The sequence below is a fragment of the Carcharodon carcharias genome, chromosome 12, assembly GCF_017639515.1.
Source record: "Carcharodon carcharias isolate sCarCar2 chromosome 12, sCarCar2.pri, whole genome shotgun sequence".
In the NCBI taxonomy this organism is placed as follows: Eukaryota; Metazoa; Chordata; class Chondrichthyes; order Lamniformes; family Lamnidae; genus Carcharodon; species Carcharodon carcharias.
Window position 1 is genome coordinate 66732464 of NC_054478.1, and position 19942 is coordinate 66752405.

A 19942-nucleotide genomic window follows, 5' to 3' on the forward strand; every position below is an offset into this window, starting at 1 on the left:
TGAAACAGGGGGAAGCCTATCATGGTTCTGGGATGAGCAGAAATGGTGAAAGCAGAAGTGCAGGACTCTGCTTCCACTGCTTTTGTGGAAGAGAGTTCCAAAAACTCATGACCTTTTGAGAAAAATTGCTCTTCATCTCTGTTTAAAATGAGCAACCCCTTATTTTTAAACCATGACCCCTAGTTCTATATTCTCCCACAAGAGGAAACATCTTCTCCACATCCACTCTGTCAAGACCCCTCAGGATCTTTAAGGTTTCAATCAAGTGACTTCTTACTCTTCTAAACTCCAGCGAATACAAGCCTAACCTGCCCAACTTTTCCTCATAAGGCAACCCATTCTGGGTATTAGTCTAGTAAACCTTCTCTGAACTGCTTCTAATGCATTTACTTCCTTCCTTAAATAATGCGACCAATACTGTATACAGTACTCCAGATGTGGTCTCTCCAGTGCCCTGTGTAACTGAAGCATAATCTCCCTACTTTTGTAATCAATTCCCCTCACAATAAACGATAACATTCTATTAGCTTTCCTAATTATTTGCTGTTCATGCATACTAGCCTTTTGTGATTCATGCACTATGACACCCAGATCCCTCTGAATCTCAGAGCTCTGCAACCTCTCACCATTTAGATAACATGCTTATTTTTTTATTCTTCCTGCCGAAATGGATGATTCTACATTTGCCCACATTATACTCCATTTGCTAGTTCTTTGCCCACTCACTTAACCAATCTGTGTCCTTTGTAGCCTCCTTATGCCCTCTTCACAACTTACTTTCCTACCTATCTTTGTGTCCTCAGCAAATTTAGCAACCATACCTTCAATCCCTTCATCCAAGTCATTTATATTCCTATAGTGGTAAGCTGTTTAGCAGATCAAACTGCAGCAGTACCATGTGCACACTTGGGGGTCCCTAAAATTTAGCTTTGTCAACCTGTTTTTAAACTCTCTGAACTTGATGTATGATGTTTCCCCTCTTAATCCTGAATACCATTTTTTAATCCTCCAAGCCATTTGTCTCCACGCACCTGCTGACCTCTTATCCTGTTGCTGTCCCCAGCCTGACCTCCTTCTGAATCAACCTGTAGCTGCCCTCTGTTTCAAATTAACCTGTGGCTATCACTGCCTGTTGTGTTGAGTCTCGCAGAACAGCAATGACATTTTGCTTTCTGAAGATAATCTTCCATCATCACTTTCGTCTCTTCCAACAACTCAATGGGTCTCCTACTGCTGTTCCAGTCAAACTATTCTGCAAAATATTCACTACTTTGCAAACAAGGTGTTCCACAACTTCCCCCTGAATTAACATATTGGTATCCTTGCTTGAGCAAAACCCATCTCACTGTTGGTGACTCTGCCTTTCATTGAGCTGACCCCGCTTGGCGACATGTCCCACCATGTTAATCACCAAATTACTGTTATCTCCAGGGTCTACTGTATCCTGACTCTTTATTTTCTGATTCCGAATCCTCATTTGAGCATCTCTTATTTTTCTATGCTTTCCTTAAAGATCTAATTGTTCGCCACATTTCTAAATCCCTGATGATTTCTTTGCTGTAAGTTCTGCCATATTTTCTATATTCATTGTTACGGACAGGAGCGGGGTTAATTTAAACAGGACTAATTTTTCCTCTCACCACCCATCCATAAACAGAAAGGCGTTTTTGTTTTGCTTCCCCCTTTATAAGCGGCGGTGTATTCCCCAACACCTTGGTTTTGGGGTGATCTAATTTCTATTAATAACCCCATAGCAAACTCAAGATAGGGTGAACGCAAAGGGTTAGTTTGTTTCACACACTCAAAACATGGAAGGAGAGTTGCAACATTCCCTCTTTTGCATTCATACAGTAAAAGAGGTATATAGAAAAGAAAGATTTACAATGCAGAGACCACAGAGAAAAGAAATATTGTTTTACATGAGTCTCAGAGTCCAGAATCAAAGTCCAATTAGGTATTCCTTCAGGGAGGTCGGTGAGCTGAAAACTAATGCTGGATAATTCACTCTTCCGGTGGTGTTGACTTCACACGTTGAGATAGGCATGTAGAGATTATTTAGTCTTATTGTCGATGATACAGGATTTCCAGTGGAAGCAGGGTAGATGGGGCCAGATGTCCAATCTGGGCCAGAGCTTCTTATCTGTGATGCTGCTAGTAAGATGGTAAAGTGGCAGACTGACTTTGCAGTTCTACAAGGCAATATTACTGGTTCCAAAAACCAGAGGCCATGTCACATGTTTCCCATCTTTCCACACTGCCTTTAGCAGAGGGCCTTTGTGTTTGAATTTGGTCTGTGCAGCCCACAATGTGTCATTAGTGGCTGTTCAGAGATAATGATGTGCGGGTTTTCCTGATACTGCCAGGTAGCTTCTTTTGTTTGAGGGTCACAGACAGACATAGATTCAGTGAATTTAGGTCTTTGTCCAATTTTAAACATTTTTAGCAATGGCAATGAGAATATCTCTATATATTTTATATATATATGTATATATACAGACATATATTATATATATAATATATATTTATAAAAATATACAGGGTGAGGTCTTAGTCCCTCATCCTCTATACCTTAAATATTGCCCCCCCCCCCCCCACCTTGAATTTCTCTGCTAACTTATACTCATTCAGTCTTAACTTCCATGTCGGGGAGAATTTTCTCCCCGTTGGGGGGGTTGGGTGGGAGCGGGCACGGGCGAGTGTGCAGCTGAGCGCTCCCTGTGCGGGTGGGGAGAGGGGGGAGAGTCGGGGCCTATGCTCTTTAGCGCATGTGAAATCTCCCTGAGGTACAGAGGTACTAATCTGAGATTAGTGTGATTTTTAAAAAATTTTAATAAAGAAAAAAAATTTAAGACATGTCCCCTCATGTGACACTGTCACATGAGCTGGGACATGTCATTGAACTTTAATTTAAAAATTTATTTAATTTATAAACCCTTCATCCCGCCTGTAGATGAGGTTTTGTGATGAACGCGAAAGCTGCCTGGGCTCTTCGCCCGCCCACCAGCCTTAAGGTTGGATGGGCAGCTCAATTAATTACTTTAATTAGTTTTTAAATGGCCTTCATAGGTCTTTGACAGTTCGGTAGGTGTGCAGCCAACTCTGCTGTGCGCCCACCAAACTGAGGATCAGAATAACATGCGGTGATGTCGGGACACATGCCCGACATCACGGGGCGTCATTTTACGTGTTGGCGAGCAGAGCCTGCCACCGCTCGCTGACCTGAAGATTCTGAACTCTGCTATCCCTATCACAGGCCATTACTCAACCTTCCAATTACATGAGGCATCATCACTTCTGAGATCTCAAAAATGAACAATGCTTTCCATGAACATATGCACCTTTTTTCCTTCACCTACATCTACCTCTCTCCCTGTATGCCTCCACCTCCTCTACCAGGACCCTCTTCTGGGAAAAGGGGAGGGAGGGATTTTAATCTGCCTGCATGGATGTATTTCTGTACGGCAGAAAGTTAAAATACCAGAAACTATTGGTGTGTTAGGTAGGAACCTGTTGACCTCCACTTTTCACCTGAGAGCATTCATTAACATGTGTGAAACCCCTGTGGGACAGCTGGGTCTGAGGTCTGAGGTTTAACCATGTTAAACAGCAGTTTTAACCCATGATTCTGCCTTTAATCCTGAGAGCATGAGTTTCTTGAACTTCTTGGAACTCACCAGGTAAAACAAGGCGAGAAGATAGCGGAGATTGTTAGGGCTGTGCAATTGACAAGCAAGAAAGACTTTGAATACTGAGATATGACAGCTGCTTCCTTGCCTATGTAAAAGATTTTTCTCACAGGACTTGTACTGAGAATGTGCTTTAACTGCCTTGGAGGTGACTTCCATTATTTTGGGGGTCATTTCTGCTATCTTGTATTTTTGTCTTTGTTCTACATTTCCCAACTGTCAGTCTTCACATTAGAATGGAAACTACTTATTCAACCCTACCTTGGACCTCTGATGAGGAGCAGTACCAGGAATACTAGCGGCAACAGGAGCAGCAGCAGTCTTTCTCCCTGCCATCCACTGCTCCACAAAACAGGTGGAATGAGCACAGAACTCCAGCTCCCAGTAGGCGATACCCTTAACACAGAGCTTTCTGGACATGACTGAGCACCAGTGCCTCAGGAACCTCAGAATTTCCCATCAGGTGGTTGCTGACAGTTGCAGCCTCCTGGATGATGACCTTCCAAGTGGACCAGATGGGTATGCATTGCCTGTGGCAGTAAAGGTTACCACAGCAGTTAATTTCATGGCAAGGGAGTTGCCATGATGCCTTCATCCTCTCTCTACCAGTAAAGTCTTTCACAGATATTCACACCTCCAAGCAGAGTCAGCAGATGGCTCCTTGGAAACAAGGGCTACCCTCTAACGAATCCTCCCACTGACAGCCTGGAAAAGTGCAACAGAAACCACACGACCAAAAGAGTTGTCATTGATGCTGAAAATGTGATTAATGTGCCTGGACAGATCTAGTGCCACTCTTCAGTATGCACCAGCAAGGGTTTTCAGAAGATAGTGATGCTGGAATTCAGGGTATCAGAGTCAATTAATCATTTTACTTCTCTTTCTCAAGTACCAAAATGATTCGAAGTGATAATCCTTATTGGTGACAGTGGTTATATTTCATTCAGACTCGATACATGCTAATTTATGGGCAGTACTATCAAAGGGCAACAGCATTACCATTGCACTCTGGGTAGAAGTGCAATCTCCACATTAATGCTAGCTGGTTGTGCCCCAGGTACTGTCTCATCAATCAATGCAATACGTAGAACCTCTACATTTTCTCAGGGATTCTCCTCATACTTTCTTTACACCGCAAAGCTTATGAGGACTGATTCAATCCAATATTACTTCCCTTCCGTTGAATAGTCCAATTACAAAAGATGTGATTGAACTATCTGTGCCCTCCCAAGCCAGGTCAACCTCTCAAGATCTTAGATTTCCCATGCTCAAACTCTTATCAGTTCATTTCAATGATAAGCTTAAAAAACATAGTGGCTTTGGCACCCAGGTGGCTTATCAATGATTCAAGGCACCATTGTTTTCTCTGCCCTTTATTTGGGTCTCTGGAATTCTGCTTAGATGTTTGATATTAATTCTCACACAGCAGCTGCCTGTTTGCATACTCTGCTAGATTTCTGCTGAAGTTTACCTTTTTAAACTTTGGTCAATGAAAGCACAAGCCACAATTCCCCATCAAGTCACCTCTCAACTGTTTTCACCCAGAGTGTATCATAAACTGGATTAAAAATATAGTTCAGTGTAACAATCAAATTAAAGAATTGTACAGTCAGTCATAATATTTGAGTTAGTTCTTGTCAATTAGCAAGAAAACCTGAAGTAGGGATCTCCTCGGATTCTTACAGTGATCTGTTGCAACTTGCACAACATTGTGCTGCAGCAAGGACTGGAGCTTCTGAAGGAAGAAGGTGATGATAACTCTCAATCTGCAGAGCATAAGAAGCAACAGAAGGAGGAGGGGTCTATTGTGGCGAGGGCAGCTGCCCAGAATGGCTGGAACATCCTGATTCAGGCATGCTTCAGCTAACCTGAGGCATTGTAGGCATCTGGCACATCAATTCTGAAGCCACTGTGCCCATCCCACACACTCCTTCATAAAGCATCCCCACAAGCAGCATTCCATCCCTTTCACAGAAATCCATTGCTTGTTTTACTCTTGTCATTCTGTCTTTCACAGGGCGGAGGTTACTTGGCAGGTGGCAGGCAAAGGGTTTGTGGGACAATGAAACTCTGAAGTAATGTTACAAGGTTTAAGGTTCCCTCATTTTACCATTACAATCAAACCAAGGGATCAACCCTGTTTCAATGAACAGTGCAGGAGACCATGCCCGAAACAGCACCAGGCATGCCTAAAAATGAGATGTCAACCTGGTGAAGATATAACAAAGGACTAATTGTGTGCCAAACAGCAGAAGAAACATGCGATAAAGAGAGCTAAATTATCCTACAACTTACTGATCATATCAAAGCTCTACAGTCCTGTCACATTGAATCATGAATGGTGGTGGACAATTAAACAGCTAACTGGAGGAGAAGGCTCCACAAATATCCCCATCCTCAATAATGGGGGAGCCCAGCACATCAGTCCAAAAGACAAGGCTGAAGCATTTGCAACCATCTTCAACCAAAAATGTTGAGTGCCTGATTCATTTCAGTCAGCCTCCTGCTGAGGTCCCCAGCTTCACAGATACCAGTCTTCAGTAAGTTAGATTCACTCCATTTGATATCAAGGAACAGTTGAAGCTACTGAATATTGCATAGGCTATGGGCTCTGACATCAGCCCAGCAGTTGTGCTGAAGAGATGTACTCCAGAGCTAGCTGTGGCCCCTAGCCAGACTGTTCCAATACAACTACAACACTAGCATCGACCTGCCAGTATGGAAAATTGCCCAGTATGTTCTTTCTCCAAAAAAAGGAAAAATTGAGCCTTGCCGATTACCGTTCCTTTAGTCTACTCTCGATCATCAGCAAAATAATAGAAGGTGTTGCTGACAGTGCTATTAAGCTGCACTAACACAGCAATAATCTGCTCACTGATGCTTAATTTGGGTTCTGCCAGGGCCACTTGACACCTGACCTCATTACAGCCTTGGTCTAAACATGGACAAAAGAGCTGAGCTCAACAGGTGAGTTGAGTGGATGCCCTTAACATCAAGGCAACATTTGACCTAAGATGGCATCAAAGAGCCCTAGCAAAATTGAAATCAATGGGAATCAAGAGGAAAACTCTCTACTGGCTGGAATCATACCTAGCACAGAGAAAGATGTTGCAGTTGTTGGAGGCCAATCATTTCAATGCGAGGATAACACTGCAGGAGTTCCTCAGGGCAGCGTCCTAGGCCCAACCAACTTTAACTGCTTCGTAAATGATTTTCCCTCCATCATAAAGTCAGAAGTGGGGATGCTCGTTGATGATTGCACGATGTTCAGTACCATTTGCAACTCCTCAGATGCTGAATCAGTCCATATCCATATGTAGCAAGACCTGGACAACATTCAGTCTTTGGTTGATATGTGGTAAGTAACATTTGTGCCACACAAGTGCCATGCAATGACCATTTCCATCAAGAGAGAATCTTACCATCTCCCCTTGACATTCAATGGCATTACCATTACTGAATCTCCACCAACAATGGTTATTACCATTGACCGGAAACTGAAGTAGACCAGCCATGTAAATACTGTGGCTACAGGAGCAGGTCAGAGGCTGGGAATTCTGCAGCAAGTAACTCACCTCCTGTCTCCACATAGCCTGCCCATTGTCTACAAGTACAAGTCAGGAGTGTGATGAAATATTTTCCACTTGCCTGCACCTGTCTATAATACTTGATGTATCTACCTCCAATAACCTACTTCTGCTCACTTTTGATGTGTGCTTCACCATTTCTCCATTTGACAACCCAACTGCCTGATTTGGAGGCCCCACTGAGGTGTGTGTATCTGAATTGGTGAAAGGTGCACAAGAGTTGTCTGACGGTCCTTCTTCAGATTGAGTGGCCTCTCTGTCTCCCTCCTCTTCTCTTACCAGTTCCTGAGGGCCGCTTGTAAGACCTGTGGGAAATGAAACATATGAATTAGAGCTGACAAGTTAAGAGGGTTCTAAGTCAGCATTTTGCAGATCTTTATATTTTAGTGGTTGCTGATATTAAGTCAGTATGTGTGAGTATTGTCTGGCATGTGGCAATTTGTATTTAATTCAAATAGCTGGGAGACCACCATCTCTCTGTTGCCAATGGCCAGGCATACTGAGATGTGGCTCAACTCCAGCACTTCCTCCTCTGCAGCCGTCAAGGTGGAGATGTCTGAAGGACCACCGCCAGTTCTCTACCTCTCCATAGTGTTCTAACCTTTTTTCTCAGAAAGGAGAGAAAGGAGATACAGATAAGTGTGTGATGTGGAGTATTTTAAGAGGATGGAAAGACATTTCTGGAGGGTTACTGTGAGGGATGGGTGTGACATTACTTTAAGATGAGGTTGAGTATCACTGGTAGCTGTCAAATGGGTAAGTGAAGAGGTGCCTTGACAGAGAGGGATGGGTGCATCGGCAAGATTTGTTGGTCTGAGGAGTAATGTGCAGGAGAAGGCTGGGGAAGGCTGGGAGAGGATTTAAAATTGGATGTAGAATGCCACTCATCTTTCCTGTTCTCATCAGATCACTAAACCACAGCACTGTATCCAGGTCATAATTTTCCACCCACCTGCTGCTGACCTCTTCGCTCAATTCCAACCATGCTCCTGAGGCTGTCTTCTTCCTTCCATCTGTGGGGAACAATGTTCCTCTGGACCTTTACAGCCGGCGGCATGATGTGCAGGGATGCATCTGAGAAGTATGATGCTCCACGTTGAAACTCCATCTGTGAAGTTTCTGGTCTGTTATGGCACTTTGACAAGCCTTCAATTCTGATCCTCATAGGGTCCCTTTTAATTGTGGAGCTGAAACAGACTGGTATGGGTCATCATCACCCCCTCCCATGCTGATAGGGAAACTCTCAAATCAGATGCAAATGCCATACTCAGTTAAAAAACCAAATGTACTGCTGAGACTTGTGGGTTTCCAACATGTTGCCAGCTACCTCCATTGGGAGCAGGGCTGACAGTTAAAATTCAGCTCAAAGACCCCATCTTTATATAATATAGAAACAAAAAGTGCTGTTTGTTTTTCAGATTTCCAGCGTCCACAGTATTTTGCTTTAACTCTCCATCTTTATTCTCTCTAACCCCCAACTCGCTCTCTTCTGATTCACCACCTACCACAATATTGCCCTTCTTCATTAACTTACTCAATAATTCCGTGCTTCTACTTGAAGCACTTCAGAGACCAGCTAATCTGCCCATTGAGGAACTGATGTGATCAGGTGCAAACATTGGTTTTACACCCCGTATGATTTTATTCTCCATTGAAGTCAATGGAGAGCAATCTTGGGTGGGGTGTAAAATCAGTGATCCACTCATTCCCATTGTTTTCGATGGGTGGGTTAGGTAAATATTAACCCATTCATATCCCTGTCAGGACCTTGTGTCTCGAGCCATTCCATTTCTCTACTCATTCATATATCCTCAAATCTGAGTTGACATGGTACAAATCTAGTTCAACCACTTTAGGCATTATCATCTCATATTCTCCTTAGACATCTCCAAGCTTCTTTTCTCCACCAGAATCTCCTTCCTTGACTTGTCTTCTCTTTACCTTCAATAAATTGGTGTGAGAAACCTACGAATTTCCTTACGTCCTAAATTCAGCATATCCACTGAGCTGCCTCAGCTCCTTCCTCTAGCATCTTTTTCTGCAGTTCTGAAGTTCCCTCTCCCATTCAACCCTGACCACAAAATCTTCCAGCTTCTATTCTGTTCCTACCATACCCCTATTACCACTGAAACCTTTGCAAATTCAAGCTTTACATTTCCTCAGTGACCTTCAATCAACATACACTTCAAAATTTCCAGAATTTTGCTTGCCTCATACTATCCCAAGTTCTGTTTACTCGTTGACTTTGTTGTCACTAGCATCTGTTGAGTCCTTCTTCCCCTAGTGAATTAATTTAAAAATCTTCACCTCTTTTACAGATCTCTGCTTGGTTTTATTGCAACTTCCATTTGCATCCTAGGTTGTATCCTTCATTTTTCCAATTTGGTTTTCCATGGTCAGAATGTTCTGTGCCCACTGGCGTAAAGCATGTTTGGTGGCATGAGCAGACAATATAACACGATCAGTTTCATGAAAGTGTGAAACCAGTTTGCGATTGTCCGCTCTCCACATTCTCTGCCATCGGACATCAGGAACCTCATTGTAATACATCAGCATATTATCAGGCCTGCCCACTGGAATTGTCCCCCACCCCCAACGGGATCATCTGCCCACGCCGGGAGGAAAATGCGCCAACGTGCTTCACAACAGCACGTAAGCGACATGCACCTGGCGAGCTGAACTTTACTTGTGACTTCAAGGTTTGTTTGCCCATCAGTGTCAGGTTTCACAGACAGCACCACATCACTTTTAGGGGGTTCACGGTCAGTCTCTACCTACCAGATCAGCCATATGTGGGTGGCTTTTCAATGGCTGCAGGGCTAGGGCTTGTTTGGCAAAGGGAGAGAAGTGGCCTCAGCAAGGGAAAAGGCTGCAGGATGAGGGCTGTGCTGGGAATGGAGAGTAACCCAGGGTGTGTGTGGGGGCACATGATGATCTGTGCAAGTGGTCTCAAGATGATGAAGGTTGAGGAGGCAGTCTCCAGAGGAGATGAGGCCAGATGGATATGTGAGGGTATGTGTGTGAGAATGGGTGGTGATGTCCCTTGAGCTGGCATTGAGTGAGATGCCAGTGAATGTGTGATGGGCTTGAGTGTGTGAGTTTAGAGTGATGAGATGGTTGCCAAACCCTGGCTGCATGGATGATATCAGTCATCCTCTATCTGCATTGGATGGCCAACCTCTTCTATGCAGCATTGACACTGATCACCACTGCCACCGCCCCCCCAATTCTGGTTGGTCATGCTGCTGCCTATCCTGCGGTCAGAGTAGGGTAGAGGACATCGTGGCAGACCTCCATAGTGTCCAAAAGGCGTTCCAGTGACACGTCATTAAATCTGAGGACTGCAGTCTTTTGCCTTTGGTGAACATCTTTCCTGCAGTAGTCACGGGCTGGAAGTACTGAGATGTGTACCCGTGCAGCTGAACTTTAAATATGGTGCCCGGCTCGATGAAGCGGCGAGGGGTTGGTGTGGCGGGAGACCCTGCCCGCCATTAAAACAGTGTATTTCCCAGGAATGCATATCTGATGCAACGGGTTTGGGACGATACGGCGTGAAAACCTGCCATTGTGGCAGGTGGGTAAAACATCATTTTACCCGCCCGCTACCACATTTAGTGCAAAGCTGGATGATTTCGCCCCATATCTTCCCCTCCACCACCCCCCCCCATTTGTAATCCACCATCTCTTATAAAGCATTCAAGTACCCTTAATTCTTATCAAGCCTCTCTGCTGTGCTAAATCTCTTTTCATTTTCAAACCTTATGTTTTTGATTATAACTCCAGTCATTTTGCTAGTTCTCCCCACACTCCTTTCTGGATCTGCTTCTTCTTTTTTGTTAATAGCTTGCAGACTTTTCTACATTTTGTTAATCTTGTTTTAGATTTGCTATTTGATATTGTGCAATGTTATACAGCAAACAGTTGAAGGAAGGAAGAACCTTATTTTGTTCATTGTCAACCCTTTGTAAGGACAAAAGTGGTTCATTGATCAACATATAAATTATATCAATCACTCAGGAGGGGAAGTAAGACAAAAACAACTTCATAAACATTTTTCAAAGTCAATGTAAATAGAGTAATTGCCCTTAACACTCCTGGGTTAAGGAGCGCAACATCAGCCAGGCTCCTGGCCCTGCTTGTTATTCAGCAACCCTTATTGATACTGCAAATATTATAAATGATAATATGCGTAATAAAATGAATCATTAATATTGCAAGTAATACAGCCATAACTATACAATTTAGTGATTTTTGTTTTTTAAAGGCAAAAGGTAGAATCACAGCTTCAGAAATTACTTGAAGATGGAAGCACTGAAAATGTATTCTATTTTGAAATGAAAGAATATGGTATGTGTAATCCATATGCTGCTTACATTGTTTGCTGAAATATCTGAGTTCTCTTATCAAAACATGGTCTTGAAATTCCATGGGACTTCTACTTGTTCCCTACTATAACTGCAACGAGACACTGGTGTAGCCCTACGAAAAATGGCAAAACGGCAGAAGAGCAGTAGAATTCCCAAAATGTCAGGGTCCATTCTCTTTCTTGAGTTGATTTTTTGAAATCTTAAATTAAGTTGTTTATCCCCTGATGCCTCAGCAAGTTTATGTATTGAAAGCTGAGCTAAACCCGTGACCTCTATCAGCTCAAAAGACAAGGGCAGCAGATGCATGGGAATACCACCACCTGCAAGTTCCACTCCAAACCACACATCATCCTGACTTGGAACTATGTCGCCGTTGCTCTACTGTCATTGGGCCAAAATCCTGGGGAGACAATGGCGTAGTGGTACTGTCACTGGACTAGTAATCCAGAGATCCAGGGTAATGCTCCGGGGACCAGGGTTCGAATTCTGCCTTGGCTGACGGTGGAATTTGAATTAAATAAAAATCTGGAATTAAGTCTGGTGATGACCATGAAACCATTGTTGTAATGAACCCATCTGGTTCACTAATACTCTTTAGGGAAGGAAATCTGCCATCCTTACCTACATGTGACTCCAGACCCACCTCAATGACTCTTAAATGCCCTGTGAAATGGCCAAGCAAGCCACTCAGTTGTATCAAACTGCGACAAAGTCCCAAAAAAGGAATGAAACTGGATGGACCACCTGGCAGTGAGCTAGGCACCGGAAACAACAACGATGGCAGCACAATGGTATACAGTTGGGAGGGAGTTGCCCTGGGAGTCCTCAACATCGGCCATGAATTCTCATGGCATCAGATCAAATATGGGCAAGGAAGGTAATTACCACATACTGCTCCTCCATGCCAAACATTATTTTGAGGAAGCACTGAGGGAGGCAAGAGCACAGAATGTACACTGGGTGGGGGGCAATAATGTCCATTACCAACATTGGCTCGGTAGCACCACTACTGACTGAGCTGGCCGAGTCCTAAAGGACATAGCTCCTAGTCTGGGTCTGCTGCAAGTGGTGAGGGAACCAACAAGAGGGAAAAACATACTTGACCTCATCCTTATTAACCTCCAGTTGCAGATGCATCTGTCCATGACAGTATCAGAAGGAGTAAGCACCATCTCTTGAGGAGACGAAATTCCGCCTTCAATTTGAGGACACCCTCCATCATGTTGTGTGGCACTACCACCATACTAAATGGGATAGATTTCAAACAGATCTAGCAACTCAAGACTGGGCATCCATGAGGCATAGTGCACCATTAGCAGCGGCAAAATTGTACTCTAACACAATCTGTAACCTCATGGCCCGGCATACCCCTCACTCTATCATTACCAGCAAGCCAGGGGATCAAACCTGGTTCAATGAAGAGTGCAGGAGGGCATGCCAGGAGCAGCACCAAGCATTCCTAAAAATGAGATGTCAACTCGGTGAAGCTGCAACACAGGACTACTTGCGTGTCAAACAACAGAAGCAGCAAGTGATAGACAAAGCTAAGCAATCTCACAACCAACAGATCAGATCTAAGCTCTGCAGTCCTGCCACATCCAGTCATGATGGTGGTGGACAATTAAACAATTCATAGGAGGAGGAGGCTCCACAAATATCCCCATCCTCAATGATGGAGGAACCCAGCACATCAGTGCAAAAGATAAGGCTGAAGCATTTGCTACAATCTTCAGCTGAGTGGGAGTGGATGATCCACCTCTGCCTCCTCCAGAAGCCCCCAGCATCACAGATGCCAGTCTTCAGCCAACTTGATTCACTCCACATGATATCAAGAAATGGCTGAAGGCACTGGATACTGTAAAAGCTATGGGCCCTGACAATATTCAAGCAATAGTACTGAAGACTTGTGATCCAGAACTTGCCGCGTACCTAGCCAAGCTGTACCAGTACAGTTCCAACACTGGCATCTACCCAGCTATGTGGAAAATTGCTCAGGTGTGCCCAGTACACAAAAAGCAGGACAAATCCAACCCAGCCAATTACCGTCCCATCAGTCTGCTCTCAATCATCAGTAATATGATGGAAGGGGTCATTAATAGTGCTATCAAGTGGCATTTGTTTAGCAATAATTTGCTCACTGGTGCCCAGTTTGGGTTCTGCCAGCGCCACTCAGCTCCTGACCTCCTTACAGCCTTGGTTCAAACATGGACAAAAGAGCTGAACTCCTGAGGTGAGGTGAGAGTGACTGCTCTTGCCATCAAGGCCGCATTTGACTGAGTGTGGCATCAAGGAGCCCTAGCAAAATTGGAGTTAGTGCGAATCAGGGGGAAAGTTGCTGGTTGGAGTCATACCCAGCACAAAGGAAGATGGTTGTGGTTGTTGGAGGTCAGTCATCTCAGCTCCAGGACCTCACTGCAGGAATTCCTCAGGGCAGTGTCCTGGGCCCAACCATCTTCAGATGCTTCATCAATGACTTTCCTTCCATCCTAAGGTTAGAAGTAGAGATGTTCACTGATGATTGCACAATGTTCAGCACCATTCGCGACTCCTCAGATACTGAAATGCAGCAAGACCTGGACAATATCCAGGCTTGGGCTGACAAGTGGCAAGTGACATTCGTGCCACACAAGTGTCAGGCAATGACCATTTCCAGAAAGAGCAAGTCTAACCATCACCCCTTTACGTTCAATGGCATTAGCATCACTGAATCCCCAGCTATCAACATCCTGAGGTTACCATTGTCCAGATAGTGAACTAGACTAGCCATATAAATACTGTGGCTGCAAGAGCAGGCCAGAGGCTAGGAATCCTGTGATGAGCAACTCACCTTCTGACTCCCCAAAGTCTGTCCACCATCTACAAGGCACAAGCCAGGAGTGTGATGGAATACTCCCTACTTGCCTAGATGACAGCAGCTCCCACAACACTCAAGAAGCTTGATACCATCCAGGACAAAGCAGCCCGCTTGATTGGCACCACATCCACAAACATTCACTCCCTCTACCACCTACACACAGTGGCAGCAGTGTGTACCATCTACAAGATGCACTGCAGGTATTCACCAAAGCTCCTTAGACAGCACCTTCCAAACCCACGACCACTACTATCCAGAAGAACAAGGGCAGCAGATAGATGGGAACACCACCACCTGGATGTTCCCCTCCAAATCACTCACCATCCTGACTTGGAAATATATCACCGTTCCTTCACTGTCGCTGGGTCAAAATCCTGGAACTCCCTTCCTAACAGCACTGTGGGTATATATACACCACATGGACTACAGTGGTTCAAGAAGGTAGCTCACCACCACCACCTTCTCAAGGGCAACGAGAGATGGGCAGTAAATGCTGGCCCAGCCAGCGAAGTCCACATCCTGTGAATGAATAAAAAAAACTTCCTTCCTAACAGCACTGTGGGTGTACCTACACCACATGGCCTGCAGCAGTTCGAGAAGGCCACACACCATCACCTTCTCAAGTTCAATTAGAGATGGGCAATAAATATTAGAGTAACCAGCAATGCCCACACCCCATGAGAGACTTTAAAAAATGATCCCATGGATCATTGCTTGCATCCTTTCAGTTGGCCATGATAATGGTAAAGATGCTCTAATTGATCTAATCGCACCTGGGGTAAGAGTTTGTGATTTGTTGGCTCACACCTGACAAATGACTGTAAGAGCTTTTGGATTGTTGTACAGAGTTGGTTCATTACTGCCCTTTAGGGATGAGAACCTTTCACCCCAAACGGACTCGAAAAGTTAAATCTGTTTCTCTCTCCACAGATGCTGCCAGACCTGCTGAATTTTTCCAGAATTTTATGTTTTTATTTATAATGGAAAACAACTCTTTGTTGGAAGCATCAGCATATTACTTGCCGATGAGAATATCCAACCAAACCTGATTTTGGCCTCTTCAATTACCGTACACTCACAATTTCAGCAAAATCTCATTAATTAAGAATCTGAAATGGAAATTTGGGCTAAGTTGTACACCCAGTATCCAGGACATTAAGACTATTGTAATGATCTAGGTTCAATCCCCAGACCATGCTAAATTAGAGATAATCTAAATGACCACAGACTGGAAATTGAGTCTTGGACCTTTCCGGTCTCTATTATTGAGCTCTTTCAAGTTTCAATTTTCAATGTTGAGTTCTTGTAAGAAGTTTGGATGAAATTTTCATATTACAATTGTGTACATACTTTGCAGAAAAAAAGGTTGTGTTGCTCTGTTCTGAATCAGCAGATGTCAATCAGGATGACAGTATGGACATTACATTTCCAAGAAAGGAGAGGTTGAGGGGAACTGAGGAACCTTTTAGAGAAAATAATTGGAAACTATTTTGAAAGGAAATGTACTTTTATTTATTTATTCATTCACGAGATGCAGGTGTCACTGGCTAGGCCAGCATTTTTTGCCCATCCCTAATTACTCTTGAAACTGAATGGCTTGTTCAACCATTTCAGAGGACAGTCAAGAGTTAACCACATTGCTGTGGGTCTGGAGTCACACATAGGCCAGACCAAATGAAGTGGCAGATTCCCTTCTCTCAAGGGCATTAGTAAATCAGATGGGTTTTTTACAACAATTGATGATAGTTTCATGGCAACATTACTGAAATTAGCTTTATATTCCAAATTTATTAACTGAATTTAAATCCCACCAGCTGCCATGGTTGGATTTGAACCCATGTCCCCAGAGAAATAGTCTGGGCCTCTGGATTACTAGTCCAGTGACATTGCCACAAAGTCACCATATCCCCCATTAAGGTTTGATTTTTACAGGGGGGCATACAAAAGTTGGAATAGGACCAATTAGCAACCAAAAAGGGGGTTTCCACAGAGGCAGAGGGCATGGCTGAGGTACTAAATGAGTATTTTACATCTGTATTTACCAAGAAAGTAAATGAAACCCAAGTCATTGTAAAAGACCAGGGCCAGGATTTTATGGCCCCTATTGCCTGGCGAGATATTACAGTCCCGCCAAACTTTAAAATTAGATTTAAATATCTCACCGATTCCACCAGGGGGAGACATGCCGCATTGTGGCCATTAAGTCCTGGCCCAGGTAATTCAGATACTGGATGTGCTAAAAATTTAATAAAGAGGATGTATTAGAAAGGCTGGCTGTACTTGAAGTTGAGTCACCAGGACCGAATGGGATGCATCCAAGAATACTGAGGGAAGTAGAGGAGGAAATTGCGGAGGCACTGGCCAAAATCTTCCAACCCTCCTCAAATACAGGGGTGGTGTCAGAGGACTGGAAAATTGCCATGTTCAAAAAAGGGTGTGGGAATAAGCCCAGCAACCATAGACAAGTCAGTTTAACCTTGGCGGGAAAGCTTTTAAAACGATAATCCAATGTAAAATTAGTAGTTGCTTAGACGAATGTGAATTAATTAAGGAAAGCCAGCATGGATTTGTTAAGGACAAATTGTGTTTAACTAAAAAGTGATTGTTACTTCATCGAAAAATTCAAGAGTGTTAATGAGACTAATGCCGTTGATATCGTTTACATGGATGTACAAAATTGGGTTTGTTAAGATCCTACATTACAAGCTTGTCAGCAAAGTTGAAACCCATGGACTAAATGGAACTGTGGCAGCAGGGATGAAGTTGGCTAAGTGACAGGAAATAAAAAGTAATGGGGAATGTTTTCTTTAAGACTGGAGGATGATATACATTGGAATTCCCTGGGGGTTGGCATTAGGCTTTTCTTGATCTCTATTAATGATTAGATCAAGAATGATCTAGACTTGGGTGTGCAAGAGAGAATTTTAAAATTTTGTAAATGACATAAATCTTGGAAATACTGTGAACTGTGAGGTAGATAATAGACTTCAAGAGAACATAGGCAAGTTAGTGGAATGGGCAGACAAGTGGCAGATGAAACTTAATGCAGAGAAGTGTGAAGTGTTACATTTTGGGAGGAATAACTAGGAAGGCAATTGAAAATATTGGATACAAATCTAAAGCGAGTGCAGGAGCTGAAGGATGGGGATATATGTGCACAAATCATTGAAGGTGGCAGGGCAGTGGAGAAACTGGTTAATAAGGCTTATGGGATCTTGGGAATTTTAAATTTAGAAGCAGACAGCGGAATTGTCCGCGTCCGCTGGTGTCAGGCATGTTCGGTGACGTGAGCGGAAAATATAGCAAGAAGGCCAAAAATCGATTTCGTGACGTCGTGAAAACAGTTGGCAATTTTCTGCTCTGCCTGCTGATGGTGGGCCGTGTTTCCTGCTATCGGATGTCGGGAACCTCATTGTAATACATCTGCATATTTTAATAGGCCAAGCCTGCTGGAATTGTCCACCTCTGCTGGATCATCCGCCCATGTCGGCATGATTGCATGCTGACGCATTTTACAACAACATATAAAAGGTGTGCACTTGGCGAGCTGCACTTTGAGGGGAACTTGGAGGTGAGTACAGAGTAATGTTGCAGAATGCTCACCCGGGTCACCTGTTGTACTTCAATGTTGAGGTGCATTGTGGGCGGGGGAGCAAGGGCTGCCCCGTGGTTGAGGCACGTTGGGAGGGCCAAGGACTGCTCTGTAGTTGAAGCATGCTGCAGGAGGACAAGGGCTGCCCTGCGGTTGAGATGCGTTGCGGGGGGATCAAGAGCTGCCCTTTGGTTGAAGGTAGCACACAAGCACTGGGTGAAGGGTCGGTGGGCAAGGGAAGCGGCCGTGCATTAGGGAAACCTTGCATAAAATGACCATTCCTCTTCAGCTGAGACAGTTCAGGTGCAGCCACATTGGTATGATTGGATTCAAGCCTCTAGCTTCTCTGCCCATTCAAGCAACGCAGAGGCATTCAAGTGCTCTAGGGCTTTTCACCCCTCAGGCACAGACTGCAAAGTAATGAGCATTTTAGTGGACTGCAGAACAGTTTGACAACGGGGCACGTTGTACAATCTCCTCGCTGAAGCTGGCCATAGAGCAGTCACTGGTGGAGGTGCTCACAGCCCCTTGCAATGTCATCATCCTGGTTTGGATCAGTCTCCCCCATGGTTCAAGCTAACAGTGCAGCCTTGCAGTGCGGGTTAGGAGAATGCCTGCGCCTGAGCTGAGAACACAGCATACAGTCCAATGGGCGAAGCTGCCGCCAATTGGTCAGGTGGAGTGGGGCGGAGGTGGCTGGGGTTTCGGGCAGCCATGCTGTTCACTAATCTCTGGCCAAATGGTGTCCAGGATGTGTTAAGGGGCTTTAAGGCTTAACCAAGACAGGTTTTCAGTACACCCATGCTAACCCACGCGCCTCTCTCATCCTGCAGGAGGATTACATCAGGAACATGCAGTCTGGTGACCTAGCTGTGTGCCTCGTGGCTTACAGAGAGCAAAGATGACTGAGAAGAGAGCAACTGAGGCATCTGGCTGCACAGAGTGAGGAGCAGCACCCTCTGAAGAAGGTGTGGGTGAAGCTCCCGCACACGCTGCTGAGAAGCCACAGCGAGCTGTCACTGGTCGGCGCCTAGCTAGACGCAGGGTCTATAGATGCCGCCTTTCATTCCTGCGGATGACTGAGAAACAGTGTCACCGGAGACAGCGCATGTCTAGAGAACTGGTTGGTCACATCTGCCAACCACTGCAGGATTTGGAGCCATTGGGACATGGAGGACATCCACTGCCAATGGCCATGAAAGTGACTGCGGTGCTCAATTTCTATGCCAATGGCTCCTCTCAGGACTTCACAGGTGACCTCTATGAGATATCACAAGCCTCCACCCACAAATGCATCCATGAGGTCACGGATGCCACCTTCACGAGGGCACACAACTTTGTGTATTTTGCCCGGGACCATGACAGCCAGAATGCAAGAGTGATTAGATTTGCCCAGATCTTGGGTTTCCCACAGCTGCAGCATGTGATCAACTGCACTCAGGTGGCGCTCAGATCTCCGTCACAACATGTGGTCAACCATGTCCGTTCGCTGAATGTGCAGCTGGTGTGCGACCACCACAAACGCATCTGGCGGGTCTGTGCATGGTTCCCAGGGAGTGTCCACAACTTGTCCATTCTCAGTCAGTCGTAGATCCCTGATGTCTTGCAGAGTCCACAGAAGCTGCAAGGATGGTTCCTTGGAGAGATGGGCTGTCTGCAGAGGAGATGGCTGATGACACCCGTGTGGTGGCCTCGGACTGCTGCAGAGCGATTGTATAATAAGGCTTATGCTGCTACTCACAACTTGATGGAGCAGATCATCAGGATGCTGAAAATTAGGTTCTGATGTCTGTACAGGTATTGTGGAGCCCTGCAAAATAGTCCATAGAGGATATCACACATCATCTGCTGCGTCC

General features: G+C 44.7%; 1 protein-coding gene across 4 annotated transcripts in view; it reads left to right on the forward strand.

Annotated features, from left to right (window-relative positions):
- LOC121285017 (coiled-coil domain-containing protein 148-like) overlaps nt 1-19942 on the forward strand; it is a 108305-nt gene that overhangs the window by 41112 nt on the left and 47251 nt on the right. For 3 of the 4 annotated variants that reach the window (XM_041201093.1, XM_041201094.1, XM_041201095.1), the window contains exon 5: nt 11538-11620. The exons of the other annotated variant lie outside the window; for it this stretch is intronic. In XM_041201093.1, the coding sequence (XP_041057027.1) occupies nt 11538-11620 (83 nt within the window). The remainder of the gene's footprint in view (nt 1-11537; nt 11621-19942) is intronic. 4 annotated transcript variants of the gene reach the window in all.